The sequence below is a fragment of the Melozone crissalis genome, unplaced genomic scaffold (genome assembly GCF_028551555.1).
Source record: "Melozone crissalis strain CALT ecotype California unplaced genomic scaffold, PUWL_Pcris_2 ptg000068l_1, whole genome shotgun sequence".
NCBI lineage: Eukaryota > Metazoa > Chordata > Aves > Passeriformes > Passerellidae > Melozone > Melozone crissalis.
In genome coordinates, this window is record NW_026535846.1 from 4,758,970 (window position 1) to 4,772,935 (window position 13,966).

Sequence of the window (13,966 nt, forward strand, 5' to 3'; positions counted from 1 at the left end):
TGCAGGCAGGGGCTGATGGAGCAGATGTTCTTGTCCAGTTGTGCATCCTGGCTTGGGAAGGGAGCAGAGCCAGGGAAAATGCACCAGATTGGAGGCAGAGGCTCACCCATTCCCCAGAATAATCTTCCTGTTGGTTCTGTCATGTGCAAAGTCCCTCTGCAGGGGCACAGCTGGGTCATGGCTCAGGGATTTAAACCTTGCAGTGGCCTGAGAGGAGCTGTAACCCCTGGCTCTGTAAATGTGCTTTGGGAAGCCATCCTAGGTGGTGTTCCTGGGCTTTTTTCATCAGGATGTGCTGTGGATACAGCTGGGAGAGGCATTCCCCTTCCCTTCCTCTCCTTTGGCTCATGTGGATTTGCTCCCGACCTGCTCCAGTAACAGGGTCAGACAGATCCCACCAGCTCCTGTAACAGGGACCTGCTCCTGTTACTCCTTTTATTCTCTATTTTCCTGCTTACTTTGATGGGGACGTTTATCTGATCTTGATAAAGGTGCCACAAAGGCATGGCCAGAAGAGAAAATTGTAAAATCTGGGCTCAAACTCCCACTTTTGAGCACCCCCTTTTTATTCCTTGGAAGCTCCTGTGTGGCATTAATGACACCTTAAAGCCCTTTGGCTTTGCAAAGTGCAAGGGGAGAGGGAGGCAGTGGGGATCTTGGGCCAGATGAACCTTTCTGAGCTCTCCCAGCCCTGGTGAGGACAAAGTTCAGCATCCCTGGCACGAGCTGGCAGAGCTGGGCCCTTGCAGAGCCCCCTGAAACCCTTTTTACTCTTTGTTGTTGTTGTCACTTTATTTTGGCAGCACCTCTAATGTAATTCTGGATTTCCAGTGGCCACATTCCATCCTGGAAATGCCACCAGACAGGAAGAGAAAGCAAAACCCTCCCAGCCCTTGAGCAGCAATGGTTTCCTTCCTTTCCTCTGGCTTTGCTGTTGTAAAGCTCTCACCTGTTGTGCTGGGGGGCTGGCAGTGAAGGAGCATCTCTAGAGGGAGGGTTTGTCACTGAAACCTCTGGGGGAAATCCTGGGAATGCTGAGCTGGTGCTGGTGGTTCAGGGATCATCCCCCCTGTTCTCAGGGTGCTTAAGCTGTGCATGGAGTCAGACAGAGCCTGGTCTTTTTGCCCTTTTTCTTTTCCTCATTAAATTCATTGGGCTGTGGAAGTGGCTCCTCCTCTCTGTGCCCTGTGTTTGTTGGGCAGTGCCTGGTGCCCACCCCACACAACATCCCAAGAGTTCATCTTTTCCCCACTGAGAAAGGTTTTCCTGCACTCCACAAAGTGCTCTGCAGGCTCCTGTATGGCAGCAATCATTGTTCTCAGCTCTCTAGATCCCAAATGCTCCTGGGCATTGCTGCACTCGTGTTATGAGGTGAAAGCATTGAGGAATTTCTCTTTGGGCTCTTTACTTTGAACAAGCAACTGACAAGAATAATTGATTTTAAGAGGAAGTAGAACTTCCACCTGGCAGACAGGCAGTGTTCAGGGGATGTCACACTGAATGTCCTTGTCACCTGCTGCATTTCTTATCACTGCTTCTTCTTTCCTGTGGGTAGGACACTTTCTCAAATATCTAAGTCGTAATTTTTGTAAATGTACAAGGCTAAGATTTTGTGAATTCCTCTGGTGGGCACAGAGAGCATAACTTTATTTCCATCAACCTTCACCCTTCAGAAATTTGTTCTGTCTGGGACAGTGTGCTTTAATATTTCACTATTCCTATAGTGATCATTATTCTTTAATTCCATTCTTTGGTTTTGGCAATGGCCAAATCATAGATGGGATGAACATTAAGATGTGGGAAATACAAACTTCTGCCTCATCCAGTTAAACACAGAGTGAATTCTAGGGCATGATTCACCTGGCTGGAAGGTAGGTTGCTGAAATAGCCAGGATGAATCACACTCCAGATGTGTTTCTTTCTCTTCACTGGCTATCAGGGAGTCCAGATGACTCCCTCAGCTGCAGTGTGGGAGAACCTGACTTTATGGCAGAGAAGTTCTTTCCAAGGATTTCTTTGGCTGAATATCTCTGACCACAGCACTAAGCTCAGCCTGGAAGCCAAGAGACGTGAACTTTGTGGAGTGAAGAGCTCCTGTGTTGAATTCTCTGAGAAAATAATATTTCATGCTGACCTTTCTCCAGTTTGCCATCTCCTGCTGCTGCAGATGTCAGGTTCTGTCTCCATAACCCTGCCCTGAGAGAGCTGGATGGCTCCATGGATGCAGCAAGATGTCTTGCAAGATAAATTAAACTGGATCTTTTCATTTGAGGCCCTGACATTCTCTCAATGGGCTCAGCACGTGGCATGGCTGGAGCCCCAGTTCTCGCCATCCTTTTGGTACAGGCTGAGCTGGATTTGTGTTCCAAAAGGGCAAGGCTTGCTTGCAGGATTGCTGGGATGTGGATCCCTTCCCTGAGCTGAGAGCAAGGGCCAGGGGCTGGGCAGGGCCCTGCTGGCACTGATCAGTGGGAACCAGGGACTTGGAGCCTTTCTCCTTGAGATCAAGAACACCTTGCAAAGCCCCCCCAGCTCCTGAAAGCACCTTCCAGGCCTGTGTGTTCACAGCACAAAAGGGCTGAGGTGTGACCCCTGTCCCTCTGTGTCTCCTCAGAGCTGGGATTTGTGCCTCGGGCTCGGCAATGGATTTTTGCAAAGTAGGCTGGGAGGGTTTGAAGCACAGTCCCTCTGAAGTTTGGGCTCAGTGACGTTTCTGTGGCAGTTTGTGCCCAGAACTGGCTGTGTGTGAAGTGACAGCAGAGCCTCTGTCAGCTGAAGCAGAAGCAGCAGGAACACGGCTCCTGCGTAATAGCTCTGTTCCTGGTTCCTCATCAGTGCAGAAGGGACTGAAATACCCAATGGCATTAACAAAAGGAACAAGTGTCAGGCCAACCCCGTTCATTTTTTGACAAGAAAACTGATTTTCCAGCCAAAGAGAACGTACTCTACAGCATTTGCTGAGACGAGCTGAGTGCAGGATCCCTGTGAGCCACGGGTGGGAGGTGGCCGTGGGGAAAGGGGGACATGTGAGGCATTACTGGGAGATCTCTGTGACACTGCAATAAATATTTCATGCTGTTCCACAAATCTCTGGTAAGGTCCCTTTGGGAATAGTATTTGCAATTCTGGTCATCTGTGTTCCAGAAAAATGCAGGCAGGGAATGTGGAAGCCTGAAAGGGCTGGTGAAGTGCCTGGGGGAAGGAAAAGCTGGGGGCTGGAAGGGCAGAACTTCCTTACCTGGGAAACCTGACCTGGACAGTGTCCATAAATATGGCAGAGGGGAAGCCCTGGGGAAGGAGAAGAGCTCAGTCCTGGCAGAAGAACAGATAAATGGTGCCTGGTCTCAAATGTATTGTGAAGTCTCATCCCCTCCAGATCTGTCCTGGGGGTCTCTGTGCCTTAAACTGATCTTTATTTATGAGAGCATCCAGGAACCCTGACTGGGAGCAGAGCAAGGGGCTGTGAGGAGGCACTGAAACACCTCTGAGCATCCAGCTGTTGCTCTGGGGTCACAATAGTCTCTGTAACTTCTCCAGATGTGGCTCCCCTGCTTTGCTGAGCCAGCTCTGGGGTGAGCTGGGGGGTCCATCACCATCTGACTGCAGCTGCTGCTGCTTTGGGGGGACCCTGTGGTGCCCAGCTGCCTCCAGTGTGTCTCAAAAGCCCAGATGTGGGATGGCCCCTCAGTGAAGCAGGAGGTGCCCTCAGCCAGGAGTTCAGCCATCCCCTCAGGGCTTTTCTGTGCCTGGTCCAGGACCTTGTGAGGCTGGTGTGGCCAATCCCCTGTTATGACACACAGAGGGGACAAAGGTTTCTTCTGCAGCTGATTTTGAATTAGAAGGGACAATTTGTGAAAGTGGAGGTGGGAGGAGCACGGCTTTGCTTTGCTGCCCTCTGAGTGGATCTCTGTGGGTTTGGAGGATGAAAGGCACTGCCAGGTTAAGCCTTGTAGGTCTGGCTGCTTTGTGTGGCTGACTCCTCAACTGCAGGGCTGGGACTGCAGCTCCAGCTGCCCCAAAGCCAAGGAGATCAGAGTTGTAAAGGAGAGCCAGCCCAAGGCAAATGGTAAATCAGGCCCTTTAATCTGTTGACTGGATTGTCTGGATGACTTCAGTGTTCTCTGTTGATGCTGAGGACCTGGAGCTGTGCTGAAAGGTTTCCTTGAGGTTCTCACTGTGCAGGCAGTGATTAACAGGGGTTTGGGGATGCCAGACCTGCATTAGGAGCTTCTCCACTTGCACACCCACAGTGAGGGGTTGTCTGTGTGCCTTGTGTTCCTCCCCAGCTGAGGGGACTCTCAGAGCCTCACCACAGCAAGGTCTGGAATGGCCACAGGATTGTGCTCTGCCCCTGTGAGCTCAAGCTGGGACCTGGAGGCAGCCCAAGTCCATGGTCAGGGTGTCTCAGTGGCAGAACTAATGAACCCAGGATGGCTCTGATTAGCACATGGGGAAAATCTGTGTTTGCTGGGGCAGCCTCGGTGCTCAGCACAGAGTGCCTGCAGTGGGCAACACATAAACACAATTTATTGCTCTGTTAAAAGCACACAGCTGTCACTCAGAGGGACAGGGGGTGTCCTGGGCATGGCTGATGGTGTGGAAGGCACCAGTGCTGGGGTGTTCCCTCCTGCCAGACAGAGCAGGAGTTCCATGGCTGTCACAGAGGGGATCTGGCTGTGCTGGTGCACCTCTGAGGCTCCATGAGCTCCACAGAGATGCTCCTGAGGTCCTGTCACACACCAGGCTGGCCTCACCCAGTGCCCAGGGCCCACAGCCTGCTCCATGCAGCCTGTCCCCACAGCCTGGAGCAGCAGGATTGCCCTGGGCTGTGCTGCAGGCTGGGCTGGGCAGGTCAGCAGCATGTCACAAGCGAGGGGTGTCAGTACATCACCAGCACTAAAACAGGCAGCCTCCAGTTTCAAAAAAACCTTTCTAAATATGTGCACTAACTTTGAACAAACCCTTCTAAATACGTGCACTAACTTTGCTTGGATCTGCATGGAAAGCCTCTGACATTTCAACCAAAGTGAAAATTCCTCTGCAGGACACCATTGCTTGTTTTTGGGCATTGCACATTGTGTCAGTGGAATTGTCCCTGGCAGATGTGCCTGTATGGGGTGGGAGGGGAGGTGCCAGGCCCGGGGGACACGGACACAGCACCTGGAGCTTGCCTGGCATGGCTGGCAGCAGGATGAGGGCAGAGGGCAGGGCAGGGCAGGGTGGGGCTGCCATGGAGATGTGGTTTGGCTGCGAGCTGTGCTGCTGTGCATGTGAGGGGCTGGGGCTGCAGCTGTTCCCTGACTGTGCCTTTCTCTCCCCAAGCTGATCAGTGGTGGTTCCATTGTCAGTGCTGAGGCAGTATGGGATCACGTCACCATGGCCAACCGGGAGTTGGCGTTTAAAGCAGGAGACGTCATCAAGGTCCTGGATGCTTCCAACAAGGACTGGTGGTGGGGTCAGATCGACGATGAGGAAGGATGGTTTCCCGCCAGCTTCGTGAGGGTGAGTGATTTTCTGCTTTTTACTCCCTAAGGAATCCCTGCCCATGCTCAGGACATCAAGAACTGAGCTCTCACTCTGTTTTTATGGTGTTTGTTCTCGCTGATGCTGATTCCCACTTCTTTGCCTGCTTTCTGTCCAAAACATGGGCAGCAAAGAAGGTTTCTGCTTGCTGCTGCCTCTCCAGCACACAATTGTTTCCCCTCTAATGGCCAGTGCCAAGAGGGAGAGATCTATGACTGGAACTGGAGCTGGGCCACCCAAAAAAGTCCATGCTGTTACTCTGGCCCGGGATAACAAATTGTGTTTGGTATTTTGGGTATACAAATTGTGTTTGGGATTTTGGGATAACAAATTGTGTTTGGTATTTTAAGTCTGACCCTGGAGCCAATGGTGTCAACAAGTCTGGAAAATGGATTTGTGTCAAGTGTGATTGAGGTGAAAACCTTCTTGCAGAAACACTCTCACCTGTGTCACTGACACTGTGCTGCAGCTGGAAAGGCTGAACAGAACAATCTCATTTTGTTTGCTTAATTTAAACACTGAAATATTCTGGGCCACTTTAACCTCTCAGTGCACAGACCAGTGCTCATTTCTTTGTGATTCTGGGGAAAAGATTTAACAGCCCTTTGGTGTGGTGTCACAAACAAACAGTCTGCAGGAGGTTTAAGAATAGTCTGGAAAACACTATTCTGTTTTTTTAAAAACACACCAGAAAAACAAATGAACCGGTGTCTTTAGGGCCCCAGCCCATGGATCATGGTCTTGGCTGAACTCCCCATCTCTCCCTACACTTTCCAAAGGCTGGGAAGGTGGTTTTAGAAACTGGGGAACAAAGGGGATGGGAATCAGTGAATCTCAGACAAATGTCTGGAACAAATCCTGGATCCTCATCCTTGGAGCTGAGGGTCAGAACAGCCTGACCAGGCAGGATTCTTGCCTGTGCTGTGCAGTATCCCAATGAGAGCAATCCCCCATCAGCTCTGCAGGAGGCTGGCTTGGCTGTTTCATCTGGGAATCACTTGTTGAGGGCAGCAGGGATCAGACACCTGCCCTTTGCCCTCCCAGAGGGGAGCAATGCCTGGCTCTCCTGCCTTAGTGAGAATTAATATTTAAAAACAACAGTTCTGGCCCATTTTGTCTGCAGGTCTTGAAGGGAGGCTGGGGAGAAAGATTTGCCCCTCAGGTTTCCAAAGCAGCTGAATAAGGAATGAAAGAACTGCGAGAAGAGCAGATGATCACTCACATCATGAGCAGGCTGCGTTTTTCTCTGTTGTACTTTGAGCCCTGCTTTTTTAAGATGATGCCAGAAAACTGCCTGATTTAGCCTGGGTGGTTCTAGTTTTACTTGCAAAATAATTGCTTTTCTTTCTATCTGTATTTCTCTTCTGCAAGCACAGAAGGAAAAGGGAACAATATGTTACATGGAATATGAATAGTATTCAAGTGAGGGATGTCAGACAGAGCAGACAGGTATAAAGCCAAATAGGATTAATTTCAGGATATTTCAGACTTCAGGCCTCTTGTAAGTACTAACAGGAGTGCAGGAGAAGATCACTGCACAGTTGGGCTCCTCTCAAAGTCCTTTGAATCACTTCTGAGGACAGAACTGGGCTGGGAACCCAGTTTGCAATGAGCTGTCTGACGCTTCTTGCTCTCCAGCCAGATCATCTGAAAACCTTTGGCAAAGCATTTGGCACTCACAAAATCTCATAGCAGGGAACTTCACATTTGCAAGTGGAGAGGAAAACAGGAACCTGCTGATTCCCTTGGCCTCCTTTACATGACAGCCAGGGGTGGCAAACAAAAAGGCTCCTGAATTCCCTGCACACACAGCAATTGTTGTCTCCCTGCTCACACCTGCACTAATCCTCTTAGTACCTTGGGGCTAGGGTAGAAGGAAGGTGGGGAGAGGAAACCACAGAGGGTTGGGAGCTCAGGAACTTTCAAGGAGAAACTGGATGGATAAAGCAATGTTTATCTGGGGGAAGAGAAAGCACAGCACAGGAGAAGGAAAATTTGGAGCCAGCAGGGAATGGTGAATGATTTCTGCAGGGAGCTGCTGCACCCAGGGAGAAGGTCATGAACACCTCTAAGTCAGAAAGGTGGATGAGAACTCCAGAACTAAATTTAAGACCCAGCAACAAGCTGGGTTTAGACAGGTGAAGGTGTCTGTGGTGTATTTTAGTGCCTGTTCTGAGCACACTGGACACCCACAGGGCACAGCTGTGGTGGCTGCACGGTGCCTTTGAACATCCTGTCAGCTTCCAGTGCTCTGACAGGTTGGGAGGTACAGCTGAGAAAAACCAGCAGGAGTTTCAAACAAGATTTCACATTCTGGTGGTGGAAATGCCACTTTGTTCCCCTCTGTGGATGGCAGAGCCTTGGGCTGTCTGTACATCATGGGCTCCAGATGAGTTTTTGCATAACCAGCGCATTGACACTGGCTCAGAAAAGCAGGCTCAGTGTTGGGAGGGATTTACAGCCCAGAATTACAGTCCAGGGCTGCCCATGGACCCATTGTTGTACCTTGAGGTCTCCTTCAGAAAGCACAGCAAAGTTTTGATTGCAGAGCCTCTCGTCAAGGCTCCAAAATAGCCCAGGTGAGACACTCCAAACACAAGAAATCAAATGGCTTAATGTTTGGGCTCTGACATATTTCCACTGCAAGAGAAATAAAAAGAGTAAAGCTTATGGATGCTGTGCAGTGGAATCTCTCCTCAGAGACATGGCAGAGTGCCCCTGTCCTGGGCAGAGAGGGGGATTTATTCCTGTGTAAAGCTCTCCTTGGTCTCTTTGGATACCAGACTGAGCTTGCAGAATATATTTGTTCTCACTTCAGCAATGCTGAGTCTCCCTTCCTTATGTTACTAAGCCAAGGTAAAGAGCAAAACTGGGCTGAGGAGCTTTTACTGCAGCTCCTTGTGGTGCCTGGTGACTGAAGAGGGGAAGAAATGGTCCTGCCAAGGAGCAAGGAGGGGCTGTAAAACCCTCATGGTCTCCTCTTCCAGGAGAAGGTGCAGGGGTGGAGAAGTGCAGGGGTGGCAGTGCTCCATGTTCTCTCTCACCACTGCCTTGGTTCCCCCAAGTGTTGTAATTTTAGATTGATTTTCCTGCTGAAAAGCTGCCTTTGACCCACTTTATTTTCTGCTGCTAAAGGAGAAGTGCTGGATAAATTGGAGTGAGCTTTTAAGGCACTGTGGAGAAGGAGACTCTGAAGCCAGAGCCTGGTCCCAGTGCCTGGCAGCTTGTGCCTTTACTGGGCAGGTGGGTTTAGCTCTGTGTTGCAGGTGTAATTCTCCATTCTGCTGCCCCTTCTGCTTCTTTTTGCCTGTAAAATCTGATTGTATCTTGCTGAGCTCATCACTCACCTGCTTTCCCCCTCAGCAGCCCTTGCATTAGCATTCCCTCAGAGCCAGGGCCATCAGATTTCCCAAAGAAAGAGGATTTGATTCTCCTGTGGCAAATCCAGCTCACAAATAGCTGTGCTGGAGGCAGGGCCCACACAGGCAGCACTGCTGGGGACAGGCTGAGCTGCAGAGTTTGGGGTTCCTAAAGGCAGCTTAGGAGCACCCCAGGGCTCCCTGTGCCACCTGCAGCCCACACAGGGCCCCAGAGGGTCACACACTGTGCCCTTCCAAGGACAGGCTGGTTTGGAGGGACAAACACAGAGTTTGGAGGGGCTAAACCAGAGTTTTGAGGGGCAAACCCAGAGTTTTGAGGCCTTTCTTTGTGTCAGGCAAAGCAGGTAGGAATCTGCACAGCCCCTCCAGGCACAAACCTGCAGAGCCCCTTCCCTGGCCTGCCTTTCCTCAGCCTGGCAGGGCTCTGAGGGAGCTCTGAGCTGCTGCTCTTCCCTCCTGTGTGCCAGCAGGGCTTGGGCTGTGGGAAATGGGGGCTGAGCCCTGATTCCTGGGGTTCTGATGGAGCACATGCAGTTTGCTGCAGTGTCCCAGCAGCTTTTGGTCCCTGCTGGAGCTGCAGCCCCTGGGATGTGCATTTGGATTGCAGGGAGCAGGGAGGGAGCACAGGGCCTGTTCTCTGGAGCTGTTCTTGTTCCCCTTTCAGGGATACAGAGCCTGAAGCTGTCCCTACAGGATCCCCTGCTTTCTCCTTTCCCAGAAATGACTAAAGGGTGTTTCTTACCTTGGGTAAAGGGAATTTCTGGGGCTGGGAATGAGAATTTTAGAGAGGAAGAACCTAAGAGGCTTTACTAAAGCTGGGGGCAGTTGGAGGGAGGAAAGAGAAGGTATCACAGAGCCTGTGGGCTGGAAGGTATGGAGGGCACTGAGGCTGGGGGCAGATTACTGAGGGAGAAATTCAGGTTGGGGAAGAGAAGAGTGGTGGGACCACGGGAGGGGAAAGCATCTTGCTTCAGCTGCCTTTCTTCTGCTGCCAAATGCGCTGTTCCTTGTCCTGGGAGAGGATGCAGAAGATGCTGTGTGCTTCCCAGCAAGCTGCATCCACATTCCCAGCCCGGGAGACAACTAAATAAACTGTTTATTGCAATACAACAGGACAGGGCTGGGGATGGACAGGGCTGGGGATGGGCAGGGCTCAGGGATGGACATGGCTGGGGATGTGACAGTGCACAGGGTGTGACAGTGCACAGGGGTGTGACAGTGCACAGGGTGAGACACTGCACAGGGTGAGGGTGTGACAGTGCACAGGGCTGTGACACTGCACAGGGGTGTGACAGGGCACAGGTTGGGGGTGTGACAGTGCACAGGGTGAGACACTGCACAGGGTGAGGGTGTGACATTGCCCAGGGCTGTGACACTGCACAGGGGTGTGACAGGGCACAGGGTGAGGGTGTGACATTGCCCAGGGCTGTGACACTGCACAGAGGTGTGACACTGCACAGGGGTGTGACACTGCACAGGGATGTGACACTGCACAGGGGTGTGACACTGTACAGGGGTGTGACACTGCACAGGGTGAGGGTGTGACACTGCACAGGGATGTGACACTGCACAGGGTGAGGGTGTGACACTGCACAGGGTGTGACACTGCACAGGGGTGTGACACTGCACAGGTTGGGGGTGTGACACTGCACGGGGCTGCAGACAAGGACACAGCCCTGGAAGCAGCTGAGGGAGGCAGGAAAAGGAGCAGATCCTGTGGGAATGGAGCTGCTCTGCTGCAGAGCAGGGTGCAGGGGTGGGAGAGGTTCCTGAGGCTCTGTGCTTCCATGGATTTCTCAGGTTATTGGAGCCTCTGGCACTGTAACCCCTGTCCTGTACAATCCAGATTCCCTGGGATGGCAGCAGCTCTCTGAAGGATGTGTGTGTGTCATTAATCTGCCACATTAGCTAATTGGGAGTGAGAATCCAGCATGGCACATTATCTCTGGTTGTGTCCTTGTGAATATCCAGTGGCAGCAGGTTAATCATCCAGCTGGCTGGGAACATGTTTGCTTTGTTGTGGTTTGTGCTCATTATGAGGTGATCAGGCCTTGGTGCCTGTTGAAGGGAAAGGTCCTCTCCATCCAGTGCCTGCACTGAGCAGGGTAAATCTGCACTGATTGCAGGGCAGTGCTGCTGGCCCAGTGCCATTTGGGTAAAGCTGAAAGCTGATAAATTGTATTTAGAGAAATTTTATATCATAGAATCACAGACTGGTTTGGGCTGGGGGGCCCTTAAATCCCCTCCAGTGCCACCCCTGCCATGGCAGGGACACCTCCCACTGTCCCAGGGTGTCCCAGTGTCCAGCCTGGCCTTGGGCACCACCAGGGATCCAGGGGCAGCCACAGCTGCTCTGGGTGCCTCAGCACCCTCACAGGGAACAGTTTTTTCCCCAATACCTAATGTAAACCTACTCCCTTTCAGTTTAAAGCCAACTTTGGGTAGGAAGGGATTTTAAGATTCCTTGGGCAGGGACACCTCCCACCATCCGAGGCTGCTCCAAGCTCCAACCAACCTTGGGCACTGCCAGGGATCCAGGGGCAGCCCCAGCTGTGCCAGGGCCTGCCCAGCCTGCCAGGGAACAATTCCCAATATCCCATCCATCCCTGCCCTCTGGCACTGGGAGCCATTCCCTGTGTCCTGTCCCTCCATCCCTGTCCCCAGTCCCTCTGCAGCTCTCCTGGAGCCCCTTCAGGCCCTGGCAGGGCTCTGGGCTCTGTCACACCCTGTCCCAGGTCACTGGATGTGTCAGGGACACTCTGCCCTCAGGGAAGCTCTGGTGGCTCTCCCCATGGAAGGCTCTCCTTGCCCTCCACGTGCCTGAACAGATTTTCCAGAATCTGCTCCTGCTGGGCTCTGGGGTGAGCCTGCCTGGCCTGGGGCTCCCTGGCTCTCCCTTTTTCCCTTTCCAAAGGATGTCCCTCATGGAGAGCATGAATGAGCACAATGCAGCCTCTCCCTGGCTCCCAGAAGTGCTCCTTAGGGAAAAGGGCCTTTTTTCTGTGATTATTTTACTTTTATCTGCCTCTGCAAGTTCTTGCATTACACAAGAGCTGGTCATGACTTCCCAATTAGGGTTGAATTTTGGAACAGGACTGGGAGCCTCATGATAAGTCTGTTCCTCTCCACATGGAGGGGCCTCTCAATGGGAAACATCACGTAGGACCAGCATTTAGCAACTAGATTTTCCTTGTAGTTTTCACTGATTTCTGTAATTAATTCTTGATACAAAGTGCTCAGAGTGGCTCTCAGGGCTGGGTGGTTTGGTTGCTGGGTGTTTTTCATGGCCTGGGGGAAGCCCTCCCATTGCTGTTTTATTTTACAGCCCCTGATGTTTTTCATTGCAGAGGTGTTGAAGAGACCCTGGATTTATTATTGTTTGTATTTATTTTATTATTGTTTATTATTTATTATTCATTCCTAGAAATCCCCACAGGGCTGGCAGCCACCCATCCTGAGGTGGGATGAAACTGGGAAAAACAAGAGTTCTGAAGTTTCTTTTCAAAGAATGGAGATACTTGCACTGGGAGGGAGGGGCAGCAGTGCCTTTGTGTCCCTTTGGAGAGATGGGGAGCACACAGACCTTTTTCCAGGAGTGGGAGCTCAGCTGTTCCCCACAGGAGGGAGGGAAATTCAGGCATTTTTGGGAGCCCCAGGTGTGTGGAACAGAGGGATGACCCTGTCAGAGGTGCTGGGTTAAAACAGGAGCATTTGCAGCTTTATCCAAATCACTCAATGTGACATTGCAGAAGTTTTGGGCAAGGCCAGCATCTCCCCAGTGTGGCTGTGCCCCCTCACTGTCACTGCACTCCATCACTGAGGCCCAGGGATCCAGCCTGGGCTGGTGGCACCGGGACAGGGGGCACAGTTAACCCTTGGGGTGCCACCTCCCCTTGGCCCAGCACGGCCCAGCTCCCCCCCAGTGCTGAGAGCTGGATGTGCAAACCCAGCCCCAGGATGTCTCACCAGGTGCTGCTCCTGGGTGAGAGCAAGAGCCTGGGGATGCATTTCAGCCCATATTTCAACAGCTCCATCCATTTTTCCATGATTATCCCTGGAATATTATAATTTTCCATTATTACCCCTGGAATATTTTTGTTTTCCATGATTATCCCTGGAATATTTTCATTTTCCATGGTTATCCCTGGGTTTGGGTGAGGAAACCTCCTCCAGCTGCAGGGACTGGCCCAAAGTTAGTGCCACAGCTGCCACTGCACCTCAGCTTTTATTACTCATGGTCCCAACTTCAAATGATGCCCTGGAAGAAGGATCCTTGCTGGAATTTCAGAGAACTTCAGAGGTTTAGATGGAAACAGGAGTGTTTGAACAGCACTGTGGGATTCATCCCTCCAGCAGCAGGGGCTGGAGGGTGCAGGGTGGAAGCACCTTCAGCTTCCTCTGGAGCTGATAAAATTGTTGCATTTGTTTTTAATCTAAGGCAGAAGTCATCTAGACTAGAAATGTAATTTTTTTTTCCTTTTGGGAACATGGATTCTAGCAGGAAGGAGCAAAAATTTCATTAAAGAAGAAAGCAGGACTCCTGAGATTTGCAGATGAGGAAGGAGGGAGTGTTCCTCCTGTGCACAAAAGGCAGCCTGAATTTGAGGAATCCTGGAAGTTTGTAAGTTTGCTATCTGCCTTGGAGTTTCAAAGCCTTTAGGATTCATGACTCAGGCTTACACACACATGCCTTGTAATGATTAGATCTTTCTGGCTTCTTTTTTAAGTGAAAATCAAATTTTTTCTCAGGATCACCTGACTCCAGGAGGTAGAGCTTTAAAAATGTGCTCTGCTGCCAAACTGGCAGGAATGTCATCAGACTTGGTAACAGGCTGTTCCTGTTGGGTTTGGGAAGGCTGCAAAATCCCTTTCTGCAGGAGAGGAAAAGCAGGGAGGGAAGGTATTTTAAACTTCAACCAACAGGGTTTGATCCCCACGCTGCTCCTGCTGGATTTTCACATCTGTTTGTTGGAATGCCAATGGAGCTGCCACCAGGACATGTCCCTTGCAGGACTCCCTGTGCCATTCTGGCCTTGCCAGGACCCATTTTCCCTTCTCAGGGT

The 13,966-nt window shown here is 51.3% G+C and overlaps 1 protein-coding gene across 11 annotated transcripts in view; it reads left to right on the plus strand.

The window, feature by feature from the left end:
• Nucleotides 1-13,966, plus strand: part of ARHGEF9 (Cdc42 guanine nucleotide exchange factor 9) — a 164,956-nt gene that overhangs the window by 99,618 nt on the left and 51,372 nt on the right. For all 11 annotated transcript variants that reach the window (XM_054289847.1, XM_054289837.1, XM_054289841.1 and 8 more), the window contains exon 2: nt 5,323-5,502. In XM_054289847.1, the coding sequence (XP_054145822.1) occupies nt 5,377-5,502 (126 nt within the window). In that variant the 5' untranslated portion in view covers nt 5,323-5,376. The remainder of the gene's footprint in view (nt 1-5,322; nt 5,503-13,966) is intronic.